The sequence below is a fragment of the Periplaneta americana genome, chromosome 9 (genome assembly GCF_040183065.1).
Source record: "Periplaneta americana isolate PAMFEO1 chromosome 9, P.americana_PAMFEO1_priV1, whole genome shotgun sequence".
Taxonomy (NCBI): Eukaryota; Metazoa; Arthropoda; class Insecta; order Blattodea; family Blattidae; genus Periplaneta; species Periplaneta americana.
In genome coordinates, this window is record NC_091125.1 from 64,518,281 (window position 1) to 64,542,317 (window position 24,037).

General features: G+C 35.1%; 1 protein-coding gene across 2 annotated transcripts; it reads right to left on the reverse strand.

Annotated features, from left to right (window-relative positions):
* Positions 1–9,862: 9,862 nt before the first annotated feature.
* LOC138705657 (facilitated trehalose transporter Tret1-like) lies at positions 9,863–22,941 on the reverse strand. Of its 2 annotated transcripts, none has more exons than XM_069834244.1 (2): positions 22,837–22,941; positions 9,863–12,572 (listed from the first exon to the last, which is right to left on the reverse strand). In XM_069834244.1, the coding sequence occupies exons 1-2, from the start codon at positions 22,907–22,909 to the stop codon at positions 11,218–11,220; spliced, it is 1,428 nt and encodes a 475-aa protein (XP_069690345.1). In that variant the 5' UTR covers positions 22,910–22,941; the 3' UTR covers positions 9,863–11,217. The 2 variants fall into 2 exon arrangements, with proteins under 2 accessions (XP_069690345.1, XP_069690346.1); XM_069834245.1 differs by having other exon boundaries at positions 22,841–22,933.
* Positions 22,942–24,037: the final 1,096 nt, after the last annotated feature.

Genomic DNA, 24,037 nt, shown 5'->3' on the forward strand with positions numbered 1-24,037 from the left:
GTTTGAAGGAGATTCTGAACTAGTTCGTCATTATTTTCTCCCTTCTTGTTGCCGAGGAACCATTCTCAACACTTTTAAATGACTCCCATGCTGCAAGTTCGTTTGGAGTTAATTTTTTTCTAAAAAAAAAAATTGGTCACCCATCACTTTTTAAATCTGAGGTCCAATGAATATTCCTTCTTTTAATTTTGCAACACTCAAGCCAGGGAACATTCTTCGCAGATATTTGAAACCTTCGCCTGTTGTGTCCATATCTTTCACAAAGTTCTTTATGAGCCTTAATTTAATGTGTAAAGAAGGGAGATATACTTTTTTTGGGCCAAATAAAGGTTTTAATTTTACATTATGTTTCCCAGGAGTGAAATCTTATTTTCTTTGCCATTCCTTGACTATAATATATTGATGTTGAGTATCTCAACTCTTCCAAAGGCACAGAAAAAGGATATTTAGTGAATCCACTCTGCATTCCAAGTAGAAGACTTTAAGATCCCGCAAATATGCCAACAATGGTTTTCATATTTTAATGATTTCAACAATACGACGCATGTTTTCGTATGTTTCTTTCATTGCTGCACTGTATGCTACAGATATACAGGAAAGTTTGTTGCCATTGTGTAACAAAACAGCTTTCAGACTAATTTTAGGAGCATCTATAAATAAGCACCACTCTTCAGCATTATGTGTAATACTGTACTAGATTTAATCAGTCCACTTACATCGCTGCATGCACAAACTCCAGAATCTGTCACTATGAAAAATGGTAATAGATCCTTATTTATGTTTCTAAATACTGAAACATTAGTATCTTTATCCAGCACCGTCCGTTTCTGAAGACGAGATCCTAGAAGCTCAGCCAGCTGTTTAGTTAAGTACAAATCACGTACCAGATCGTTGAGTTCTACCTATGTTATTAAATGTGACTTTTCTTTTATCTCTTCATCTGGAATGTAGATGCCATCCCTTGATGTAGAGGGCTGCACAATATCACATGACGTTATGTCAGATTCCGATTCTACTTGTCATGTAGAAGGTGGAATGGAAACAGGTAAATTTTATCCTTGAGGTATTGGTCTTATAGCTGACGGGAGATTAGGATAGTGAATGAATGAGTCTCTCATTTTTTAAGAAATCCAGCAATATTGGTTAAGCAGAAATAACAGTCATCTTCGTGATTTTCTTGTTCACGCCATGCTATTGGTTCGGAAATTTTTTACAACTACGCCCTTGCTTCTTCATTTCATTTCACACAGAACAGCTCACACTACTAACAAAATCTCTACACCCGAACTGAACAAAGTACAGACTGACTGTCTCTGTTTTCATTACCAGGCATCCTGTAAGTCGATCTTATTTTTCAAGAATCAACAAACCATGATTCAGATGTGTCAAGTAAATAGGGGCTTGATATAATGGATAGAAACCAAAGAAGCGCTACATGTATACTAGGTTTTGAAAAATGTGTATAAATTCTATATTTACAACGCTAAATTATTGAAATTTATTTCATGTGTACCTTGTTACATGGGAATACGTAAGCATACATCAAAATTAAACGTAGGCCTGTGATTTCCACAAATTTCCTCAAGCGGCCGGTAATGGAATCCAAAGTCTTCTGAAGGAAGTTGCATGGGGCATTGGTGATAATGCCCCGAATCCGTGCTTCCAATTCTTTACTGTCTCTGGACGGATTGTGGCATTCCTTCCTTTCTCCGTATGCCACCATCTCTGAACGAGAACAATAGAATTCCACACTTCATAGCGTACAGCAATCTGCGCTCGCTCGCGAACATACAGGTGATCAACCATCTTTGCTATTGTTGCGTGAACCGCTCCTCACGGCCATCATCTATACTACGGACGCGCAAAAGTTCAAATTCCATTTAATGATCTATAAATGTACACACAATTTTCATTATGGTTCCATCAATAATAGAAATTCCATAGGCAATTAATAATACCTAGTAACTTGCCACCCGCACTGTATTTATGGCTATTCATAAAATATAACATTGTTGCAGTGCTCAGAAACCTGACGTTATGGAAAAAATCTGATTACATATTCGTAATCAGCGCATCAGACTTGGTAATAATCAGCATTCTGTTTGTTTATTATTATTATTATTATTATTATTATTATTATTATTATTATTATTATTATTATTATTATTATTATTTCTGTTATAAGTAGGTACTGCAATAGAATGAATATTATTTTGTACTAAATTAATTAAAGTTCGCGCTACTCTGAACAAAAATGGAGAAGTTTGGAATACGGTACATCCACAATACCATAACTTCTGTAGAACAAGTTAAAAATAATGTTTTCTAAAACACTAACAAATATCTCTCCTCAAAGAGAAGGGAATGAATCGTTGTAAACAACATTAAGCGCTGTGGCTTGACACATACTGATAACATAAAAACAACGTTACATCAGCGGTTGTTATGCGATAAGACCTAAATTTCTGCTGCCTTTATCACATGTATGCATGAAGTAATATTCTCAGCGGGGAAATGATTAAGACATCACAAAAATGTTGTTCTTCAAAATAAAAAGACTGGAAATACTTCAATACAATACATTTTAAAACATGATGTAATACAATATTGCAAATATTTCAGATTGCTGGAAACACCCTTGTGTTATATGACATTGTCATTCATTATTCCATTAATCTATTTATTTCTCTCATTTTGTGAATAAAATCATTCATTCATTCATTATGCATATATTCATCTTTTCAGTCATCCATTTCTTCGTTCATTCATAAAGTTATTCACTTATATCCCAATTTACGCATACAGCCATTCACCTATAATCTAATCATCATCCACATAGTTATTGTATTCATTATGAATTTATCATTCTTTCATTCATCTATTTATACGTCCATCCTTTCATTTTTCTATTTCTTCGTTCGTTCTTAAATTGATAAATGTATTCATCAATCCATTCATTTCTTCATCCATCCATTACCTTACATGTGTTTATTATTCAACTGTTTATTCATACACTCACCCATTTCTTAGTTTATAAAGCCATCAATCCGCCCATCCTTTCATCTAGCCATCTACCAATCAGCCATTAATCATTATTAATCTCTGTATGTCTTCATTCATTCATAAATCTATCTATCCAGCCATCCTTGCTTCCATTCATTCATCCTTAATCCGCACACGCATTTATTACTGTAGATGATTTAAGCAGACTATTACACTCTTACTACGTCATACTACTTTTGACCAATAAAACGGTACGAAAGGACGTATTTCAACCAATCATGGCTGCTTATCGCACAATTTTATCGCGTCCCTAGCATTTGTTTAATTTTATCGCGTCCCTAGCATTTGTTTAATGTTATCGCGTCCCTAGCATTTGTTTCTTTGTTTGCCAACATTTGAAACTGCGCTGGTCTGGACGTCAAAAAAAAAAAAAATATATATATATATATATATATATATATATATATATATATATATATATATATAAAATTACAAACCACTCCAGTCGATGCACAGCAGTTTCAAATATGACTCGCATTGGCGTTCAAGAACAAGAATTAATAAAAATCACTAATCATACCTATGCATCTTCTGAAATCCGATTTACAAATAAATGAAGAGCACCATTCGGAAATTCTGAATAAGTTGAATACACCATGTAGACCTAAATCAACGAGTTCCACTTCTATTACGCACACGTCCAATATAACATCAATTGAACCACCAACCACGTTCAAATTTGAAAATTGTACATTCAATAATTATTCCTTTTAAAATTATTCATTCGGAAATCCTGAATAAGTTGAATACACCATGTAGGCCTAAATCAACGAGTTCACTTCTATTACGCACACGTCTAATATAACATCAATTGGACCACCAACCACATTCAAATTTGAAAATTGTACATTCAATAATTATTCCTTTTAAAATTATTCATGTTTATTTTTTATGTCATCGTCGTTAATTAAAACTTTTCTAACACTTGTGTACAGTATATTAGTTAGGTTATGTTATAGCTTCTGCTATATGATATTATGGATAGTCACGTATCAGAGATTGTTTAATATTAAGATTTATTGAAAATCATCTGTCAAGTGACGTTGATTACTGGAATTCGGATAATTGAAGTGGAATGTTGCATTTTAATAAAAATGAAACTGAATCAACATTGCCTTCTTGACTAGTAACAGGCCACAGAGTTCAATGATGATTCCATAGTTGGCACAACTGATACCGATAACAAGAAAACATAATCATAAAACACTACTGCCATCTAGCGTAATGTTGAGATGGTATAATAATAATAATAATAATAATAATAATAATAATAATAATAATAATAATAATAATAATTTGTCAGAAACCAGTGTACAAGGCCTGGATATCTCATCGTCAGATTCGATAGTTGATACATTTGAAGACAGTTGTATTTTCATAAGCCAATTAATATTTTATTGTATTGGAGTACTTTGTTACTTCTAATCTTTATATACTTTCTTCTAATCGTGTAATAGTCAATTAAATCCCACTCGAGTTTTGATTTTCTCTAGATAAATCAAAACCTCTAGTGAGATTACTGTTGATAAAAAAACTATGAAAGATATTTCTTAAAAATTCGACATATGCTTTTTGATGATAATCTAATGAATAAATTGAGGGAAAGAAGACAGAGGACGGACCCTGGAAAGGTTTCTTTTCTCAATCGTACTATCAGGGACTGGAATGCTTTACCTGCAGACTTACTAAAGGCTTTACCAATAACCAAAAATGTATTTAAAAATAGGCTTAAGGACTTTACTAATAGACGATAGTATATTATACACACTACTTAAAGGGTGTAATTGATATCTTGTTATTTGAAGTGTTCCATCAGTGAGGAAGTGTGTTGTGTCAGTGAAGTGTGTAGTGTCAGTGAAGTCTATTGTGTAAGTGAAGTGTGTTGGTGTCTGTGAAGTGGCTGTGCAAAGTATTTGAACAGTGAAATGGTTAGAATGTTAGTGAAATCAGGTAGAATCAGTGCAGTGAGTGAGTTGACAGCGAAATAAGTGTAGTACCGAAAGGTACTTGTGCAGGTATGAACCTGTCACACTCATGGGTCTTAGTTCGAACTTAATAATAATAATAATAATAATAATAATAATAATAATAATAATAGCTTTATTTTCTCTGGCAGAGTTAAGGCCATCAGGCCTTCTCTTCCACTCAACCAGGATCAAATCACATACAGAAAAAATTCATACCGGTATACAAATATGAACTTAAAAATAATAATAAACATAATTGAGTAAAAAAGAGAGATTGAATACATATACACAATCAGTATTAACTTTGAAATAACAACAATAAAAAAATATATGTAATAAAAAAAAAGAGACTGAATACATAATCACAAACAGAAAAATACATTCTAGTATACAAGTATTAACTTAAAGGAAAAAAAAGAATTAATACATATGAAAATAATCTCACAACTAAAGGAATAGTACAATTAGTATGATCAGCACTGCACGTGTTACATTGAGACAATGATAATTACCTAGATATTAATGTTAATGGAAAAATAAAGTAATGACTGTGTAAAATAATAATAATAATAATAATAATAATAATAATAATAATAATAATAATAATAATAATAATAATAGGGTTAAGATACAAATTATATTTATTTTAAATGTTATTTTAAGTGACCATGCTTAATTTAATTTAGGATCCTCCTTGTTATTATTATTATTATTATTATTATTATTATTATTATTATTATTATTAATTATTGTTTTTTATTAGTTGTGTTTATTATTAATTGTCATTATTGAATGTAATTAGTTACCACTGCCACCGGGTATATACCCATTTGCAGTGTGAATAAATTCACACATACACACACATACAAAATAATTTTAAAACGTAAAAAAACCTGGCATGAAAAAGTTTATCTCTCATTGCACGTAAGGATTTGTTGCGCTCTGTATATTTAGTTACGAAAGCATTTATACAGAATAATAGTTATAAAATGTATGAGGGGGACGAATCTTTGTGTATGATAATGTTTTTATTTTATAAAATCCTGATTGCTAGGAAAAGAAAGACGAAATATTAAGTTCTTCAATTTACATTGGTGGTTCTTAGTCTGTAATACGAGTACACACACTCCTGGAAAGTAAGATACTGTATATTTTTCAGCCGCGAGAGATGCTATTACAACTACCTTTGAAATATATTTTTACTACCAACAGAAAATTTAAAGCATGCAACGAAATATAAAGAATGGCATTTATAGCATTGCAACTTATTTTTGGTTTTATATTTGCTAAGGTGGTATATCCTTCAGTAATTTCCTACGTTGTTGCGAAACGTTTATGTCCAATTCTTGTTAGTGATTATTTTTTTGTAGTTGCTTGATATATTGTTTTACTGAGCTAAATGACAAAGGTTTGCGTGGATTTATTTTGAGATTGGCACCCTTCTTAGCTAATGTGTCAGCCTGTTCATTCCCATGTAGCTTACAAAGTCCTGGGATCCATTGTAACACAACTGTTTTTTCATGTTCTTTTAAAGTTGCAAGTATTTTTTGACAATCATTGTTTGTTCTGTGTAGGGGTGGTCAGTTTTATTTATGGACAAGATGGCTGCTTTTGAGTCCGAGAGGATGACCCAGAAGACTAGCAGTTGCAAGCTTTCGCCTTAACACTGAACATGACATCTTGGGCAGTGTTGCCAGTTCAGCGATTTTCCCGCTAAATCTAGCTTTTTTGGATAACCGTCTCGCGGGTAAAATTATATTATTCCGCTTAGCGGGAATACTAGCGGTTTTTAATCTTTAAAGTTTCTGAAATGAAATTCATATTAACATTATAAGTGGCTTTCATAATTACATTTAATTCGTTCAGTGTTTGTTTTGTGAAATAATGGATGTGTTAATGTAGCGATAATTCCATATTATATATGTTACCGGTACCGTTAAAACCCGAAATCCGTCAAAATCAGTTTCAACTAGTAAAAACTAGGTTAAGCAAATAAAGATAGAAAGTGAGTTTTCGTATTATCTAGAATCAGTGTCAGGTTAGGTTTGGTTTGTTTAGGTTTTTGTTTGGTAAAAGCCTAAAAAAACCTAAACAAACCTAACCTAACCTGTCATTGATTCTAGATCTTACGAAAATTCGCTTTCTATCTATCTATATTTTAAAACTAGTTTTTACTAGTTGAAACTAGTTTTGTCGAATTTTGGGTTTTAACGGTGACATATATCGTGCAATAAGAATTTAAATATGTTGCGTCTGTGATAAAAGTGTTCAAAATTTCTTTATAGCGCCACATTGGCAATGATAATAGTGTGCAATATTCGTTACATTGGCGGGTGGATGCTCTAGCTTGACCGTTAATATTATTATTATTATTATTATTATTATTATTATTATTATTATTGAATAATAAGTATACATTAAAATCTAGAGATATTTGTTAGAAAATCGCGGGTTTTCGAAAGCCATCTAGCGGGATTATACGAACAACTGTTGGCAACACTGATCCTGGGTAAACACCTCAATCGTCTTGGCATCCTGCCATCAGCAGCCTGCATTTTGTGCCATCAACAGGAAGACATGGATAGACAGCATCTTGCAAAATGCCCTGCTCTGAAATCCTCCAAGGAAGTCGACCGCTACTGGGAAGCCAGAGCTCGAATGTTTTTGATTACTTAAACCGTAGTTTTGTTCACCACTTTCTTGTTTTTCCCTCAGCCAATGATAGTAAATATAATGTACTACTATTAGACAAATACATATTTGCTAAGGTTTCACCAAAGAACTCTTTCACTCTAAGAAAGAGCCACATATAGAGGGACAAATAGACAAATGATCAAGCGTGAGTATGTGAAAGAAGTTTATAGTTGTATCAGGATTAAGAAATAGTCGGTATTTGAAGTGATTCATAACGTTAAAGAAATTAAATCTCATTATAATATCAGCATTTCACCCAAAATGTTTCATGTATATGTGTAACGCTGTATTTTTGTATTCAAGACTGGGCGAGTTTTTTCTTAATTACTCATATGTATTCAAGTCAAATTAGTGAATATATCAACAGAAATGTAACGGTTTTGAGGAGATGCGAAAGAACGTTTTAAAAATTCAAGGACTACGGGTAGCAAAATATTTAAATGCAGTACTACCCATTACACGAATTAACTAAGGAAACTCTTAACTGTTACGCTAGTAAGTGTGTTCATTTTTGTTTTCGGAACAGGCAAACATTTTGAAAAGTCCGATTAGAAATGTGTGATAAAAAAGTATGGGGTAAGGCAATTTGTGATTGGATACTTTTATCCAGCGAACTATTTATCCACACCATGGTCATCGTATTACCACTTTTCAGTTCAGAAATACTGGGCATTCTCAATCAGAAAATAAGCTGCATGGTACTAGTAGTAATAATAATAATAATAATAATAATAATAATAATAATAATAGTAATAATAATAATAGTAATACTTACTTACTTACTTACTTACTGGCTTTTAAGGAACCCGGAGGTTCACTGCCGCTCTCACATAAGCCCGCCATTGGTCCCTATCCTGAGCAAGATTAATCCATTCTCTATCATCATATCCCACCTCCCTCAAATCCATTTTTATATTATCTTCCCATCTACGTCTCGGCCTCCCTAAAGGTCTTTTTCCCTCCGACCTCCCAACTAACACTCTATATGCATTTCTGGATTCGCCCATACGTGCTACATGCCCTGCTCATCTCAAACGTCTGGATTTAATGTTCCTAATTATGTCAGGTGAACAATACAATGCGTGCAGTTCTGTGTTGTGTAACTTTCTCCATTCTCCTATAACTTCATCCCTCTCAGCCCAAAATATTTTCCTAAGAATCTTATTCTCAAACACCCTTAACCTATGTTCCTCTCTGAAAGTGAGAGTCCAAGTTTCACAACCATAAAGAGCAACAGGTAATATAATTGTTTTATAAATTCTAACTTTCACATTTTTTGACAGCAGACTGGATGATAAAAGCTTCTCAACCGAATAATAACAGGCATTTCCCATATTTATTCTGTGCTTAATTTCCTCCCGAGTATCATTTATATTTGTTACTGTTGCTCCAAGATATTTGAACTTCTCCACTTCTTTAAAAGATAAATTTCCAATTTTTATATTTCCATTTCGTACAATATTCTCGTCACGAGACATAATCATATACTTAGTCTTTTCGGGATTTACTTCCAAACCTATCTCTTTACTTGCTTCCAGTAAAATTCCCGTGTTTTCCCTAATCGTTTGTGGATTTTCTCCTAACATACTCACGTCATCCGCATAGACAAGCAGCTGATGTAACCCATTCAATTCCAAACCCTCTCTGTGATCCTGGACTTTCCTAATGGCATACTCTAGAGCAAAGTTAAAAAGTAAAGGTGATGGTGCATCTCCTTGCTTTAGCCCACAGTGAATTGGAAACGCATCTGACAGAAACTGACCTATACGAACTCTGCTGTACGTTTCACTGAGACACATTTTAATTAAATAATAATAATAATAATAATAATAATAATAATAATAATAATAATAATAATAATAATAACACGCCTATATAAATTACAAAATAATGAATGGAAGATCAGCAATAGCAATAGCAATAGCAATGGGGTACTGTAGGATAAACACATAACAAAAGACCCAAAACTACAGATTTAAAATCAATAGTTCGAAGTACTATAACATATGGATATGAATCCCGAAGAATTAATCAGAATAATCTGTCAAAATTATTATCAACAGAAATGGAATATTTAAGACGATCAGCTAGGCATTCCAAATTGGAAAAAATTACAAATGATGCGATCAGGCAAGAAATTAAGTTTTCAAATTATTTATTAGATTTTGTGAACTATAGACAACTAGAACGGTATGGTCACATTATAAGAATACCAGAACAGAAATTACCTAGGAAATTGTTAGACTGAATTCACCCTGGAAAAAAAGAAAAAAAGGTCGGTCGAAAACCACATGGATAGAAGATGTTTGAAAATCTGTGAGGGAAAATGGACTAGAAGAGGGAGAGTGGGAAGATAGAGGGGAGTGGAAAAGAAAAATTAAAGTGACATAGCTTTGGACACAGGAAGATGTTTATAAAAAAATTACGGCTTATTTAACGACGCTCGCTACTGGCGAGGTTATATCAGCGTCTTCGGTGTGCCTGAATTTTGTCTCGCAGAAGTACTTTATATGCCAGTAAATCTACTGACATGAGCCTGTCGCATTTTAAGCATACTTAAATGTCATCGCCCGGGGCCGGGATCGAACCCGCACCCTCGAGCACAGAAGGCCAGTGCTATACCGACTGCGCTACCCAGGCCGACAAGATATTTATACATTGTATACCTATTTATATATGTAATAATAATAATAATAATAATAATAACAATGTTCAATATTCTCTAAAGAGTTTTTGGAGGGTTTGGGACGTGTGAGAAAGTTCAAATGAAAATTGACTATCTTTACTTAATATCATAGTATGCTTACTCTACATTAACTTGATATGGAGGAAATTTTTCGCACATTATGTGATTTATAGACTGAATTACATAAAGTACCGAAAAAACTTCAGTTATTATTTCAAAATAAAAGCACTGCAATATTTAAATTACATTTCACTTCATACGTAGACATTGTATAATATATGAGCTTGGATTATACAGTATGTTATAATTTGTTTAAAATTTGTGTGTCATTTTCTCTTTGTGACTACTATCCTTCCGCCGTATTCTTGAATAAGTCTGACCAGCAATGACTGAATCTACACTTTGGAGACGTGTTCCTACAAAATTCTTCCATATACTACATTTGAGATGAACTATTGTCATAAATCGTCGTTCATATAGTATTTTCATATCCAAACTGGAAACGCGATAAGAAAGTAGAAAGGAGACAGGTCAGTGCAAGTAAAATGATTATGTAAGTTACAGTTGGGAGAGAATTTGTTGCAAATTAATCTTGAAGATCATATGCTAAAGACGAAGGAGATATAAATAAAAATGTAGATTATGTGTAATGGAGGAAGAGACGTTAACGTAAAAAGAGTAATATTTTATAAATAAAGATGCAGATCATACAGCAAGCAAGAAAAGATGGAGAGGTTGGTATGAATTAAAAATGGAGATCATGTAGGAAGCATGAGGAAGAGAGGTTAATATAAATACACGTATGGATCATATATTTCTTGATTTATCTTCTTGAGGCGGTTCATCGTTAAGTTTCCTCATGATTAATTCCAGACTCTTATTCTTAGTTTCTGGTAATAACAAATACATTGATATTGCACCAGTAAACGATACACTTGCAAATAGCCAGATACATCCGTGCAGGTCCAAGATATCAATTAATGAATAGTAAAACTTGATGGAGAGGAAGGCTAAGGCCCACGATAATAGTCCACAAATCTTCATTGCCACTTCTTGTGCTTCAGATTTAATCATCTCCGATATCACAACATGCAGAAGATTGGCTACTCCAGCAATAACGCAAAATATGTAGATAGATATGAAAATTACGGGAAGTACTCCCATGTTAGACACATTCACCTCTATATGCCTCAAGTAGAGATACACGCCAAAACCTCCCAGGCTGACTCCTTGAAGAGTCTGAGTAGATACAAGAATGAATCTTCTTCCGGATAAGATGAAAAAGAAACGAGAAAATATAGACCCAAACAGTCCGAAGAAAGAAACAATAAGGGACGACCATTCTGGCGAGAGACTGCTTCCAGACATTCTGAAGATGGTTTCACAGAACGTGAAAATAACATTGATTCCTGAGAGCTGCTGCACAACGGATAATATTATAATGATTTGCAGAGCTTTTCTAGTGCCACACTCAGACAACAGTTCTCCCACTGTGCAATGTTCTGTCGACTCTCTCGCGTCGATAACTGCTCTCAGTTTCTTCATCTCCTCTTCAGCCAGCTGACGATCTCCCCCTCTGAGCCATAAATATGCATTCAGTGCAGCCTGAGGTTTTCCTTTTCTCAAAAGGAATATTGGAGATTCTGGCAGCAAAAAAAATGTGAAGAGAAAGAACACAGGAATGGAGATGCACACGATAGTGGTATGCAAAATGGTGAGATAGGAACCGAGAGCGTATATGAGGATAAGACCCACGTTCTCTGCTATGCTCCTCAAATTTCCCGCAGCTTTTCGGGTGTTGTCCTCTAAGATTTCTGCCATATACAGAGTCACGAGAACATTAATTCCCGAAAGACTGAAGCCAATGAAGAATCTAGCTATGCAGATGTAGGTGATGGAGGTCCCAAAGATGATGAGCAAGTAGCCGTAAACCAGAGGAACTGCCGTGAGATAGCCCGTAATCTTGCATCCCATATTTCGGTTGATGTAGTTGTAAAGCGAAGCCGCAGTGAAGGCGCCCAGAAACGGCAGCGATCCAATCCAGGATTCCTCCTCCTTTGTGATAAGATGCCCGTTTAAAGCTGTCTTGTTTTCCCTCAGTAGCTGGAATGTCGGTGAAGGCCAACCCTGCACCATTCCAAAAGCCACAGAAGCAAGATTCACTGAAACATATAAGACGTTGAACTAAAGGTTGTTTTGAAAATGTAATGCCTTGATAACGAGACTAACAAGGAGAGGACACGCTCTGTATATCACCGAATTAAATGAGATTGTGTGAGATGAAAGTACAAGACGTACTGTTTAAAGTCATACCTGGTATGGGTAGCCAATGACCCCTCGTTTTGGAAATATTGGCTATTGTTTGTGACATACTTCCGTTAGGTGCCTAATAGGGAAGCGTTAGACTATGTAATAGCGTAGCTCATATGGATGGATGCTGAGTTGCCATCCAGGCGACCCCAGTTCGAATACTAATGCCTTCTCATTTTTTAAAACCTGATATTATTATTATTATTATTATTATTATTATTATTATTATTATTATTATTATAACCAAAAGGACAATTTGACCCAAGAGTGCAACGTCAAGTAGATGAATTCACTTCTAAATTCGGAAATATATGTGTAATACGTTCTTCATTAGGAAAGCTGGCATCTCAACTCCATAAGCAATACCTGGAGAAAGTAAGAAAGACATACCGTATGTGAAAGAGTAGTGATTTCTTCTAATTCTGGATTCGTGGGAAGGGCAAGTAAATCCTTCTTTGTGTGATGAAATATTTACAAATGAAGAAAATGAAGTAACGTGCAACCTTAAAGTGATTTCACCCAAATGTGCCAGTCCTGTGATGTTTATCTTTTTAGACAGGTGAAGATTTTTATCAAATATTTGCAAAATAGCTCTTTCCTTTTACAAACTGGACGACAAATTGCTTCAAGGGAGGATGACCTCAAAATTAACTCCTTAATTCATTTTCAGTTGTCAGCTCCTAAATTCAAAGCCATGTTGAAATATGCGTGGTATGCATCAAAATTAATAAACTAACGAGAAGTGTTTGTGAATGTGAAAGATGTCTGTTTCGCAGCAGAAGTGCGGAAAAATGTGTGTGACTGTGGACAATCTTCTTTCATTTGCTGTGCATGGTGCAGGAAATGTGTATGTTTTGTGTGTTTTTATGACATTTATCATAATGAACCATGTACAAAATGAAGTGGAATAGAAACAGAAAAGACACCAGGGACCTGCCTACGTGAGAAATATTTTCTTGTTTATCCTTTACAATACAATGTTAGTTAATTAGTAATTTGTTTAAAATATGATGAAGCGTTCAATACATTGAGAAATATGATATATGTAAATAGATTACTGTGATCACTCTATTAATCATTATTAAAAGAAAAAAATATAGGACCAGTTAAGACTCGAACTCAGGTTGCCTGGATTACAACTCAGCGCCCAACCATATGAGCTACACTTTCACACTGTCTCATGCTTCCCTATTAGGCACTTAACGGAAGTATGTCACAAACAATAGCCAATATTTCCAATACGAGGGGTCATTGGCCACCCATACCAGGTATGACTTTAAACAGTACGTCTTGTACTTTTATCTCACACAATCTTATTTCATTTAGTGATATACAGAGCGTGTCCTCTCCTTGTAAGTTAACTTGTATAGTACACTGATTAATTTATAGAGCGATCAGATGAAGTGTGGACAGGGGCGACGTGGGTTTCACTGTGTGCTGCTGACGCACTCGCGGCGGGAGGGGGGGGGGACGGACAGTGTAGTGTCACGGTAATACAACCATAAAGTTTCCGTATCTATTTTAAAAAGTGTTCTACTTACCAGCTTTATTGGTGAAAGTGCTGAAACTGCCCACCTTCGTTGTCCAAGCATTTTTGGCACCACTTAATGAAATGTCCCACAACTCTCTATAGTTCTGGTCGATTAATGCTGTTAATTTCGTGACGGATATTACATTTCAGTTTTCCCAGGGTGCGTGGCTTTGTCTTGTATACAGAATTTTTTATGTACCCCAGAGATAAAAATCGCAGAGGGTTAGATCGGTGGGGGAGGGGGGAGCGAAGGGGCCACAAATCCCTACTAATAATTCTGTCCTGCTGGAACACACGTTCAATGTCTCATATCGAAATACCGGCTGTATAAATTGTGGCTGAGCCTTCTTAGAAGATGCGAAATTACTCTCCCTGCCAGTTAATTCTCTAAAGCAGGGGTCGTCAGCACAGAGCACGCTGGGGCTAGCTTCTCTTACCCGCGGAAAACGTAGTGCAACTGTATCAACTGTATTCCGAAACAAAATGGGCCTATAATTCTTTTTCCGCTCTGGCGCACCATACGCCATTTTTTTTTGGTCATGGAGGCGACGATATCAGGTTTCTCAGCACTCCTATAACGATTGTTTTGTGAACACACATAACCATGGAGGTGGCACCATGCCTCGTCTGAGAAAAATATTAAATGTAGGTCTATTAGTACATTATGAATATTATGCGCCTACGTGCAGAATCACCCGGTTAAAGAGTATTTCTCTTAGTTATTTTATACAGCTGCAACTTTAAGAATTTAGTAGCAGAGCCAAAAGACATTTGTACTTGTGATTTTCCAGGAGAATGTTCCAATCTGACCAATGGTATGTAATGTTTCTTCTGTGAGAACTCTATGCTGTTTATTTTATTTTTTAGGCTGAATACTTTCCGTTGCCTGAAATTTGTTACGATGATTATGGATTGTTGTATGTGATGGAATTTTTACACCTGGTGATCGTGTTTTAAACCGCTTTAGCACTTGGCTGGCAGACTAGGTTAAATCATACGCGTTGTTCAGTAGTAAACATCTGATTAGCCGTTAGCCCCATGGTTATGTGTGTTCACAAAACAATAGTTATAGGAGTGCTTAGAAACCTGATATCGCCGCCTCCATGACCAAAAAAAGAAAAAAAATGGCGTATGGTGCACCAGAGCGGAAAAAGAATTAGGGGAGAGTCGGGTAGTATCGGACATCGGGTAATATCGGACAGTGAGTTTCTTTCATCTACCACACGATGATAGTACCTGATTGACATGGTTACGTTTCTGTGATGTCGCATAGAGAAACGTAACCATGTCATTCAGATACTACCATATGGTGGTAGATGAAAGAAACGCACTGTCCGATACTACCCGATGTCCGATACTACCCGACTCTCCCCTATAGGCCCATTTTGTTTCGGAATACAGTTGATTTCCTCACAAAGATGCAAAGATACACTTTCATTTTAAATGCACAAGAAAACACCGTATTACACCGTCGTACGTTCCACGTTACTCGCCAGTCACTTGGGGTGCTATGCATAGACATTTCGCTAGCCCGCGCTACGAGCGTGCTAAACTAGCCCCGGCTATCGAGTGATTACTTGTACAGGATTCATATCATATATTGCTAACACTGGTTCATGAATACGAAAAATGTTAGTTCGCTGATCATCCACCGGAAGCCCGCGCTAAGAATGTGTATGAATATGGCCCTTGGAGACTAATTTATTGAACTTCACACGAGCCAGGACGAACACTTGCATGCTTGCATCATCGCCTCTATCAGCCCAACGTTTCTCGCCGCGAGTGTGTCAGCAGCGCATAGTGAAAACCTCGTCGCTCCTTCCACACCTCATCTGATCGCTCTGTATTTACAAGTGTATTCGAAGTCGAAATGAAGGCGTAGAATAGAAATGTCATAGTAAATATTGGTAATTAGATGAAAGGTACACACCAAAGTTTACTCAAATATTTTTATTAATCTGTTGATACATCAAACCAGATATTTTCGGCAAAAGTGTTGACTTAACTGAGTAACATCCAAGTCTAATTTTAAAACTTAACATTAACCTCATATATGATGAAAGTATTGTTGCTTTAATTTGCATAACAATAAGTTTAGTCATTGCTTAAACATTGACTAATAAATTCCAGTAGCGAAGATAAGAAAATAATAAATTATAATTGACATAAGAGACGAACGAAGTAAGAAAAAAGTATTCTTGACCGGAACGAAATATTTGTTGCTTTTAAGAAAAAGTAAATAATTAGAATAAAACAAATCGAAAAGCAAAATAATATATAAAATGAAAGATTAATTGTAGTTCATATCATTTAAGATTAAGTGTATTATTTAATGTTACGTGTCCTATTTGGTGAAACAATGTTGGATCATCCGCTCCTATTACTAACATACAGTAGTACCTAGTTGTAATGCCATATTTCTTTGATATATTTATTTCCTGTCCTACAATTAGTACAGTTTCTTACGTTTACTGTTTAACGGAATGCTGCCTACCATTATCATCGCTGTTATTCTAAAGAGCGTAATCTATTTGGTTAAGGGGTCTTAGCACTTTACTTAATGTATCATTCCAATGTTGAGGTTAATGGCACCCATCAATCAGTTTATCCAACATCCTGAAATTTTTTGGAATATTCAAAATGAATGCTATATCACCAATTATAAATTGTAACGAACTAACTAATATTCCTTGTTAATGTGAAGAAATTTGTGACTTTCATAAATGCATTTCGTTGACGAATTCTGTTTTGAAGATGAATTTGATGTTTTCACAATTCATCACACTCTTAATTAAATAAATGTCGTTCACTTAAAATAGGTTTACTCTGAGATATCTCTTCATCTGGCTATTCACTGATTCGTTGTTTTTCAGAGTATTTGGTAGAATTTCAATTGCTATGGTGCTCATAGATGAAATGATGCAACTTTATCGGCGAATTTAGGGCATACTTCACATTAATTGTAACTTAAACATCCTTGAATTAAGTGGGAAAGTATTATGACATTTCGGCACAAGGTAGTAGTGTGTGATTTTATAGAGGTTTTTTCTATTTTCTGTTAGATCGGACACAAAAATAATTTCTTCGTAATGGTATTGAGAAATGTTTAGTGTAGGCATTTTATCGTAAAGTACTTTATTATATTATCACCCGTTTTCTTTACATTAAGAAATTTTGTGGCGAAAAGCACGTTTCTACTCTATTTGTATATTATGTGGTCAGTGTCGAATAATGGACCTGATTGTATTGATCAAACCACAAATCTGCGGAGACCGAGCAAGATTTGTTTTGCATCGAAGAAATAACGTAAGAGACTGCTACGTTCCTATTTTTACCAACAATTAGGCTATATATTATTTTTTAAAATAAAGACTTTAATGTTTTAAATTAAAAATTGGCTGTATTTCATATGACTAATTTTCAGAAGAAATGACTTGCAGATGCTGAATATGAAAAATATCCTTACAATAGCTAGAATGAATTGTACACAGATGGTAGAACACGCAAACAGCATAATGAAAAGTACTTATGTAAAACGGACGTTAAAAATGCACATGTAAAAAAATGACATAAATATATTAAAAAAAAAATCACAATATTTTCTCTTGATAGCGCGTGTAACGAGAAAGTGAAAATGAAGAAAATGAGATTGAATACGGAGTAAAAAATTGGTTTTTAAAAATTTCAGGAAAATAATATTAATTAGTTAATTACCAATAACATTAATACTTGTTTGGTTCTATGAATCTCATTTAGATATGGTGCTTCCCCAAAACAATTTCAATATACTTGATGGAATACTATTTAACTTATCCATAACGTGTACACACATACGTACATAAGTGGTTCTTCTTAATTCTCTAAATGTGCAGACTATAAAGCAGCAAATATTTTAATGCTGCAAAGATAGATTACGATTTTTTTTAAGGAAAAAACACTTTTCATCGTTCCTGGCACCGTAAAATAGGCCTGTGATATAATTTTTTTTATCTAAACAATTTTATTGTAAACTACTACACGAATTTTGTTCATACGCAATATCTGTTGAGTTAATTCATCCAAAAAATAAGGTAATAAAATGTAATATATTTTTTACATGGCAGAGAACAGGAGATAATTTGAACTTCTCGTATTAAAGTGTAAAATGCTAATTGATCGTCCGATACACGTATTTTTATTTTTATTTATGGGTTATGAGAAATAGTCAAGTGCATCCCATAACTTTTCCTACTCAAATCCCATACTCACCTTCCCGTTCTGTAACCTGTTTTTAACAAACGAGTCTCTGGGAACAGAGTCATGTGCTATATAAAATTTCCGCATTTTGACCTGCCGTGGCATGCATAAGCGTCCTCTAAGTGGTTGAGTTGTTTGACAATCCTCCGGCTCAGGGATGTCAAAGTGCTTGCACTGCGTGCTGTCAATAATATTTCCTTAAGAGCAAAGATTGTACTTTATCTTGCTGAAAAGTGAACCTTGTTGAATTTGTATTGCTTATACCAGGTGGACGAGACGAAACGTCACAGCTTAACGGAAAGTCTAGCGGCTCCACATGTTATAGGAGTGCTCTTCCTACCGTCAAAGCGCGATGGTAATATATGGTACGATAAAAACATAAAAAGCTTACCGCGAAAGCGATAGTAATATGCGGTACGATAAAAACATAAAAGCTTACCTCATTATTGTAAATGCTGGAAATGGTGGCCTCCTGCGTTCAAACTAGCTTCACATCTTTTGAGCACATTTTGTGACACTTTTTGAAGTTCATTTTCACTAATGTTCCGCACTTCTTGTTGGATATTTTCCTTCAGTTCATTCAAGGTGCGAGGGTTGTTTCTGTATGCTACACTCTTCAATGTCCCCCACAAATAAAAATCACAAGGATTTAGATCGGGGGACCTGGGGGGCCACAAACCACGATTCACAATGCGAGCGCCGAAAACATTAGAGATTGCTTGCATTGAAACGTGCAGTATGCGCCGTCGCATTGTCCTGAACAAAGTATGCGTATTCTTTTTCCTCATCTGTGAGCTCCGCGAAGAAAGGCTGCAGAATCAGTTGCACATAACGTTAAGAATTTATAGTGTCCTAAAAAAAGAAGGGGCCTGTTATTCTCCTTCCTGATATGGCACACCACATACCTATCTTTTTACCATGTAGCGCCAATTCTAAGCTGTTGTGGGGATTTTCAGCGCTCCAACATCTATTGTTCTGGCTATTTACATAACCACTGAGGCAGAACCATGCTTCATAACTTAAAAACCAAAGTGGGGTCTACTAAGCCATCATGGACTAACTGAAGGTACCAATTACAAAAATGAGTTCTAGCTGCGTCGTCAGGGGCCAAAAGCTGGTGCACTACACGGGTTTTGTATGGTTTTAACTTTAATAGTTTAGTGGCGAGTTGAACAGATGTTTTAGACACCCCTACTTGTTGTACTAGATTTGTGAGGGCTTTGCTCTAACCGAAAACATATTTCGTCCAATTTCTCCTCTGTTAATATACGTTTATTCACACGAGGCTTCTCATTTTGTACAGATCCTGTCTCTTTGAACGTCTTTACTAGTCGGTATATTGTTGTTTTATCCGGCACAAGGCAATCGGGAAATTGACGACGGAACTTACGGTGACACCTTCTCCAAGAAGACTTTATTGGCGAAATTATTACAAATAGAAGTGCGTTCTTCTGTACTGTACCTCATGACACAACTTACACACTTGGCACTCAGCACAAAACTGAAAACTGCTTTCTGCAATATTTTTTGCGCGGGATCTGGTAGTCCGAGAATATTCTCTCGATTGTTGCACACGTCTGAGTAAATTGGCGGACTCTATTACTGCGCACAAGAACGGTAAAAAAAATTATGAATTATTGCTTGATTTCTGTTAATCATTCAATTAGACCTTGCGAACTAATTCATAATGTACTTTGCGCGGGATCTAGTCCGAGAATAACAGGGTCATAAACCCGGGAGCAGGTAGTGGCACTCCGGCGACTAGTTTTCTGCAGCTTTGGTGGCATTTTGTCTCGTCCACCCAGTAGTATGAGCTCGCAATGCAGTCGCTTTGCCATCCATGGACTAGGTCATATGGACACGCTAACTAACGGCAGGTGTGGTCCTTCAAACAGTTTGGGGGTTGCATGTAGGTGATATAACCGCCATAACATAAAAATATTACGCCTACATTTAAACAGTTATATTTTTTACTATATCACTCTCCTGTATCGTACAGAAAGATAGTTGATGTCTTTAGCGTATTGCAAAGAATTCATCATTAATTAGGAACAGCAACATATATTTATTTATTTATTTATTTAGTTTTAGTAATGCTGAAGGAAACCGTATAGTCTTCTTCCAAAATATGTTAAGTAGTGTAATTATAGGGTAATTTAGTCTCGGTAGGCTACTTTATGATATAAGACGCTTGCCTGCCGATCCGGAGTTGCGCTCGGGCGCGGGTTCGATTTCCGCTTTGGGTGTTTAACTGGTTGGGTTTTTTTCGAGGTTTTCCCCAACCTTAAGGCAAATGTCAGGTATTCTATGACGAATCCTCGGCATCATCTCTTCAAATATCATCTCGCTTTCACGAATCCCATCGACGCTGAATAACTTCGTAGTTGATACGCCATCGTTAAATAACCAAAGTTTCTCCTTCTTCATTATGATAGTAGGTATATAAACAGTTTAAATCTTTGATTAATTTGAAGTCTATGAATTGAAGGTTAAGTATGAGGATCGAATGCGTGTAAAATGTTAACCCTTAAAATAGCAATGTATCCTGTAGGATACAACAGGTTAATAGGCTATATAATTTGAACTGGTAATGGAAATTACGGGAAAACGGCTGAACGCATTTTAATGAGTAAACCGTCATTTTGAAGCTTGGCATCCAAGGATTTTCAGAAAAATAGTAACTTTCAGTGAAGCGTTAGTTTTTCTACATAATTTTCCTATATTCTAAAATCCACCTTTCGTCAGTTTTGAGAACTAATTGCATTTCAGTATAAAACAAAACACACACACTACAATAAACAATAGGCTATTACACGAAGGCCATGACCTGCGGGGTTGCTGACATATTTAGAGCTCAAATTCAATTGGTTATTAAAACCTTCAAGACTTTCTAAAAACAATTTAGCCTACAGGTCTGATTCTGCGGTGTGTAATTTTCTGAGGTACAACTGTGTATTGGATATTAAAATCTACAAAACTTGAGGTGGTTTGATGACATTATTACCATTAGATATGAAATATTATTATAGTTAATGCCATGATGTGATTAAATTTTTCATTAATTATACATATTAATGCTATATTTATATGAAAGTGAAACGTTTTGGGGTTATGTAAGTAGATGTAGAGAATATCTTAAATTAGATCTTCATTTCTATAATGTACTGAATGACGGCCATATATAATATAATATAATATAATATAATATAATATAATATAATATAATATAATATAATATAATAAACTATAAAAACTTACGTAAGATAATATTGTTATTAAAAATAAAATATTTTTATAGTTATTAATCAAGTGTTAAGGGTCTTTTTCATATACTAAATGGTGGTGTGGTGTAGATAATTATATGCGCCATACTCCTCAGTATTGGCTCGAGAGAGCGCAAAAATTACAGTTCCTAAGGAAAGACCAAAAGGTATTACTTACCGATAAAATAAGAGGCCTAGAAAATTTTGTAGTCTCCCGATCATTTCAGCAAGAACTCTTAACAGGATAAAATGATTTTACCCTCTACATTTCAAGTTTTACATGCAGCAGCTATACCAAGATGCTATGTCTATTGTTCGAAAACACAGCAAACCTGACATTTTTTTAACTTTCACCTAGAATCTACAATGACCTGAAATAGCTATTGCTTTACTCCCACATGAAAAACCCACTGATCGTCCTGACATTGTTAGTCTACTTGCGTTTTCGCTTTGAAACTCAAAAACTGAAGGTGGATAGGTTCAAGAAAAAGTATTTGGCATTAAAAAAATCGTTCAGAGGGAGTATGTTTCATCATTACGGAAGCAAATAACAATCCAAAATGTCTGGTATTTTTCGTTGAAAATAAATCTGAAAAGAATTTTATTTGAACGTCTAATGAACTTAGTTTGCAGCATTTGCTGCACAAGCCACTAGTATGCTATAATTTTAATAGACAAAAAAAAAATTGGTAGGTAAATTAAAATTTCACAATACTATAATATTGCACAACATATAAAATATGTATTTGCGATAGTTGTTTTCTTTACAGTCCGATACAGTTTAATAAACTAGTGTGAGAAATGAAGTTTGCCAGTTTCACGGTTAAGAGTGTCACCCTTCACTTCTATAGTGTTTTGTAAGTTATCAGGTTAGATTTAGATAGAGAAAGTGTTGTGACTTGTAAGGTATGTGTAATAATCTCATCTTTCTAAAGCTGATAAAATGATTTCAATTATTAGCCTGCTCAACGTGTGTAATGAAAAAAGTAGGCTATTTAAGGGTAATTCTTTGAATTTTTAGAAATACGGTCAGAAACCCGCACCAATTTCATGAACTGTTATATTCATATAATTGTATTTCCATACCTACACTGGTAGCTGCTATTTGTCGCAGGATTCTTCGTCTTTTGCTGCTTGGCACATGGCTTTCAGTGTCCATCGTGCTCACTTGAGGTGTTTACTACAATTTAGTTTCACGACAGTGCGAGTTTCACGTCTGTTTCGAACGCTGATATCCTTTTGTTGGAGTTTCATAATCCTTTGAGTAACATCTTACTCTATAAGGCGTTATTGACGTTTGCAAGTACTAGGCCTTTCACAACGCTTTTAGATTGAGTCAGAGCAATATTCTTCTGACCTGAGATAAGTAATATTTTTGAATTGGCTGAGAACAGCAGAGATCCGATTTTTGAAAATCGGTTACCTACATAATTTAACGCTACTGTATTTTTTACGTGGTTATATAGTGTCCACAGAACAGTGTTAGCGAGATGGTATTTTGGCGAGGTACGTCCTAAGGACCTGCAATTCATTACCTGACAATAGCCTCACAGTTGAGAAAACCTCGGAAAAGTACAATTTTGTATTTATTGGGCTCGGATTTTTTAGGTACTAAAAATCAGGGAAAATATTTATTTTTTATTTCCTGAAATATTTGAAATAAGTGGCAAAAAAGCAAAAATATTTAATTATATTTTAATTATTTTGTGAGTATAAATAATATGCAGAAGGTACTTATAATTTATGGTATGCTTCTCCAACTGCTGAAGAATTACAATACACAGTGAGATTCATCCTCAAGTTTTCCATCACAAATGACTTGACTATTATCGCAGAACATTACCTTATACATACTGGAAAAAAAAAAAAAAACTCCACCTCACAAGGAGTCAGCCTAGAAAATTTATAGCAGGGCTGTCACTTACCCATCAAAATCCTTTTCTCGCTGGCCGCCCAACACACTTGAAATTTTACACACAATGTGAAACCTACTATTTCTTTGAAACACATCTTTGTGTTTTTCGTCTAAATCAGTGGTCGTCAGCACTCGTTGAAATGGGTAAAGGGTATCTGGAACAACATCATATGCTCCGACTTGCAGCAGGCAGAGAGGGACAGAGCATACCCGCCAGCAGCTACGGATGCACCGCGGGTAAGGGACGCTAGCCTGAGGGTGCTCTGTGCTGATGATCGCTGCTCTAAATTAACCCAGATTTTTTTCATTTTCCCGAACTGAATATATTTTCCAGAGTTTCTTCGTAACACATCGTAACACTTAGCCTTGCCA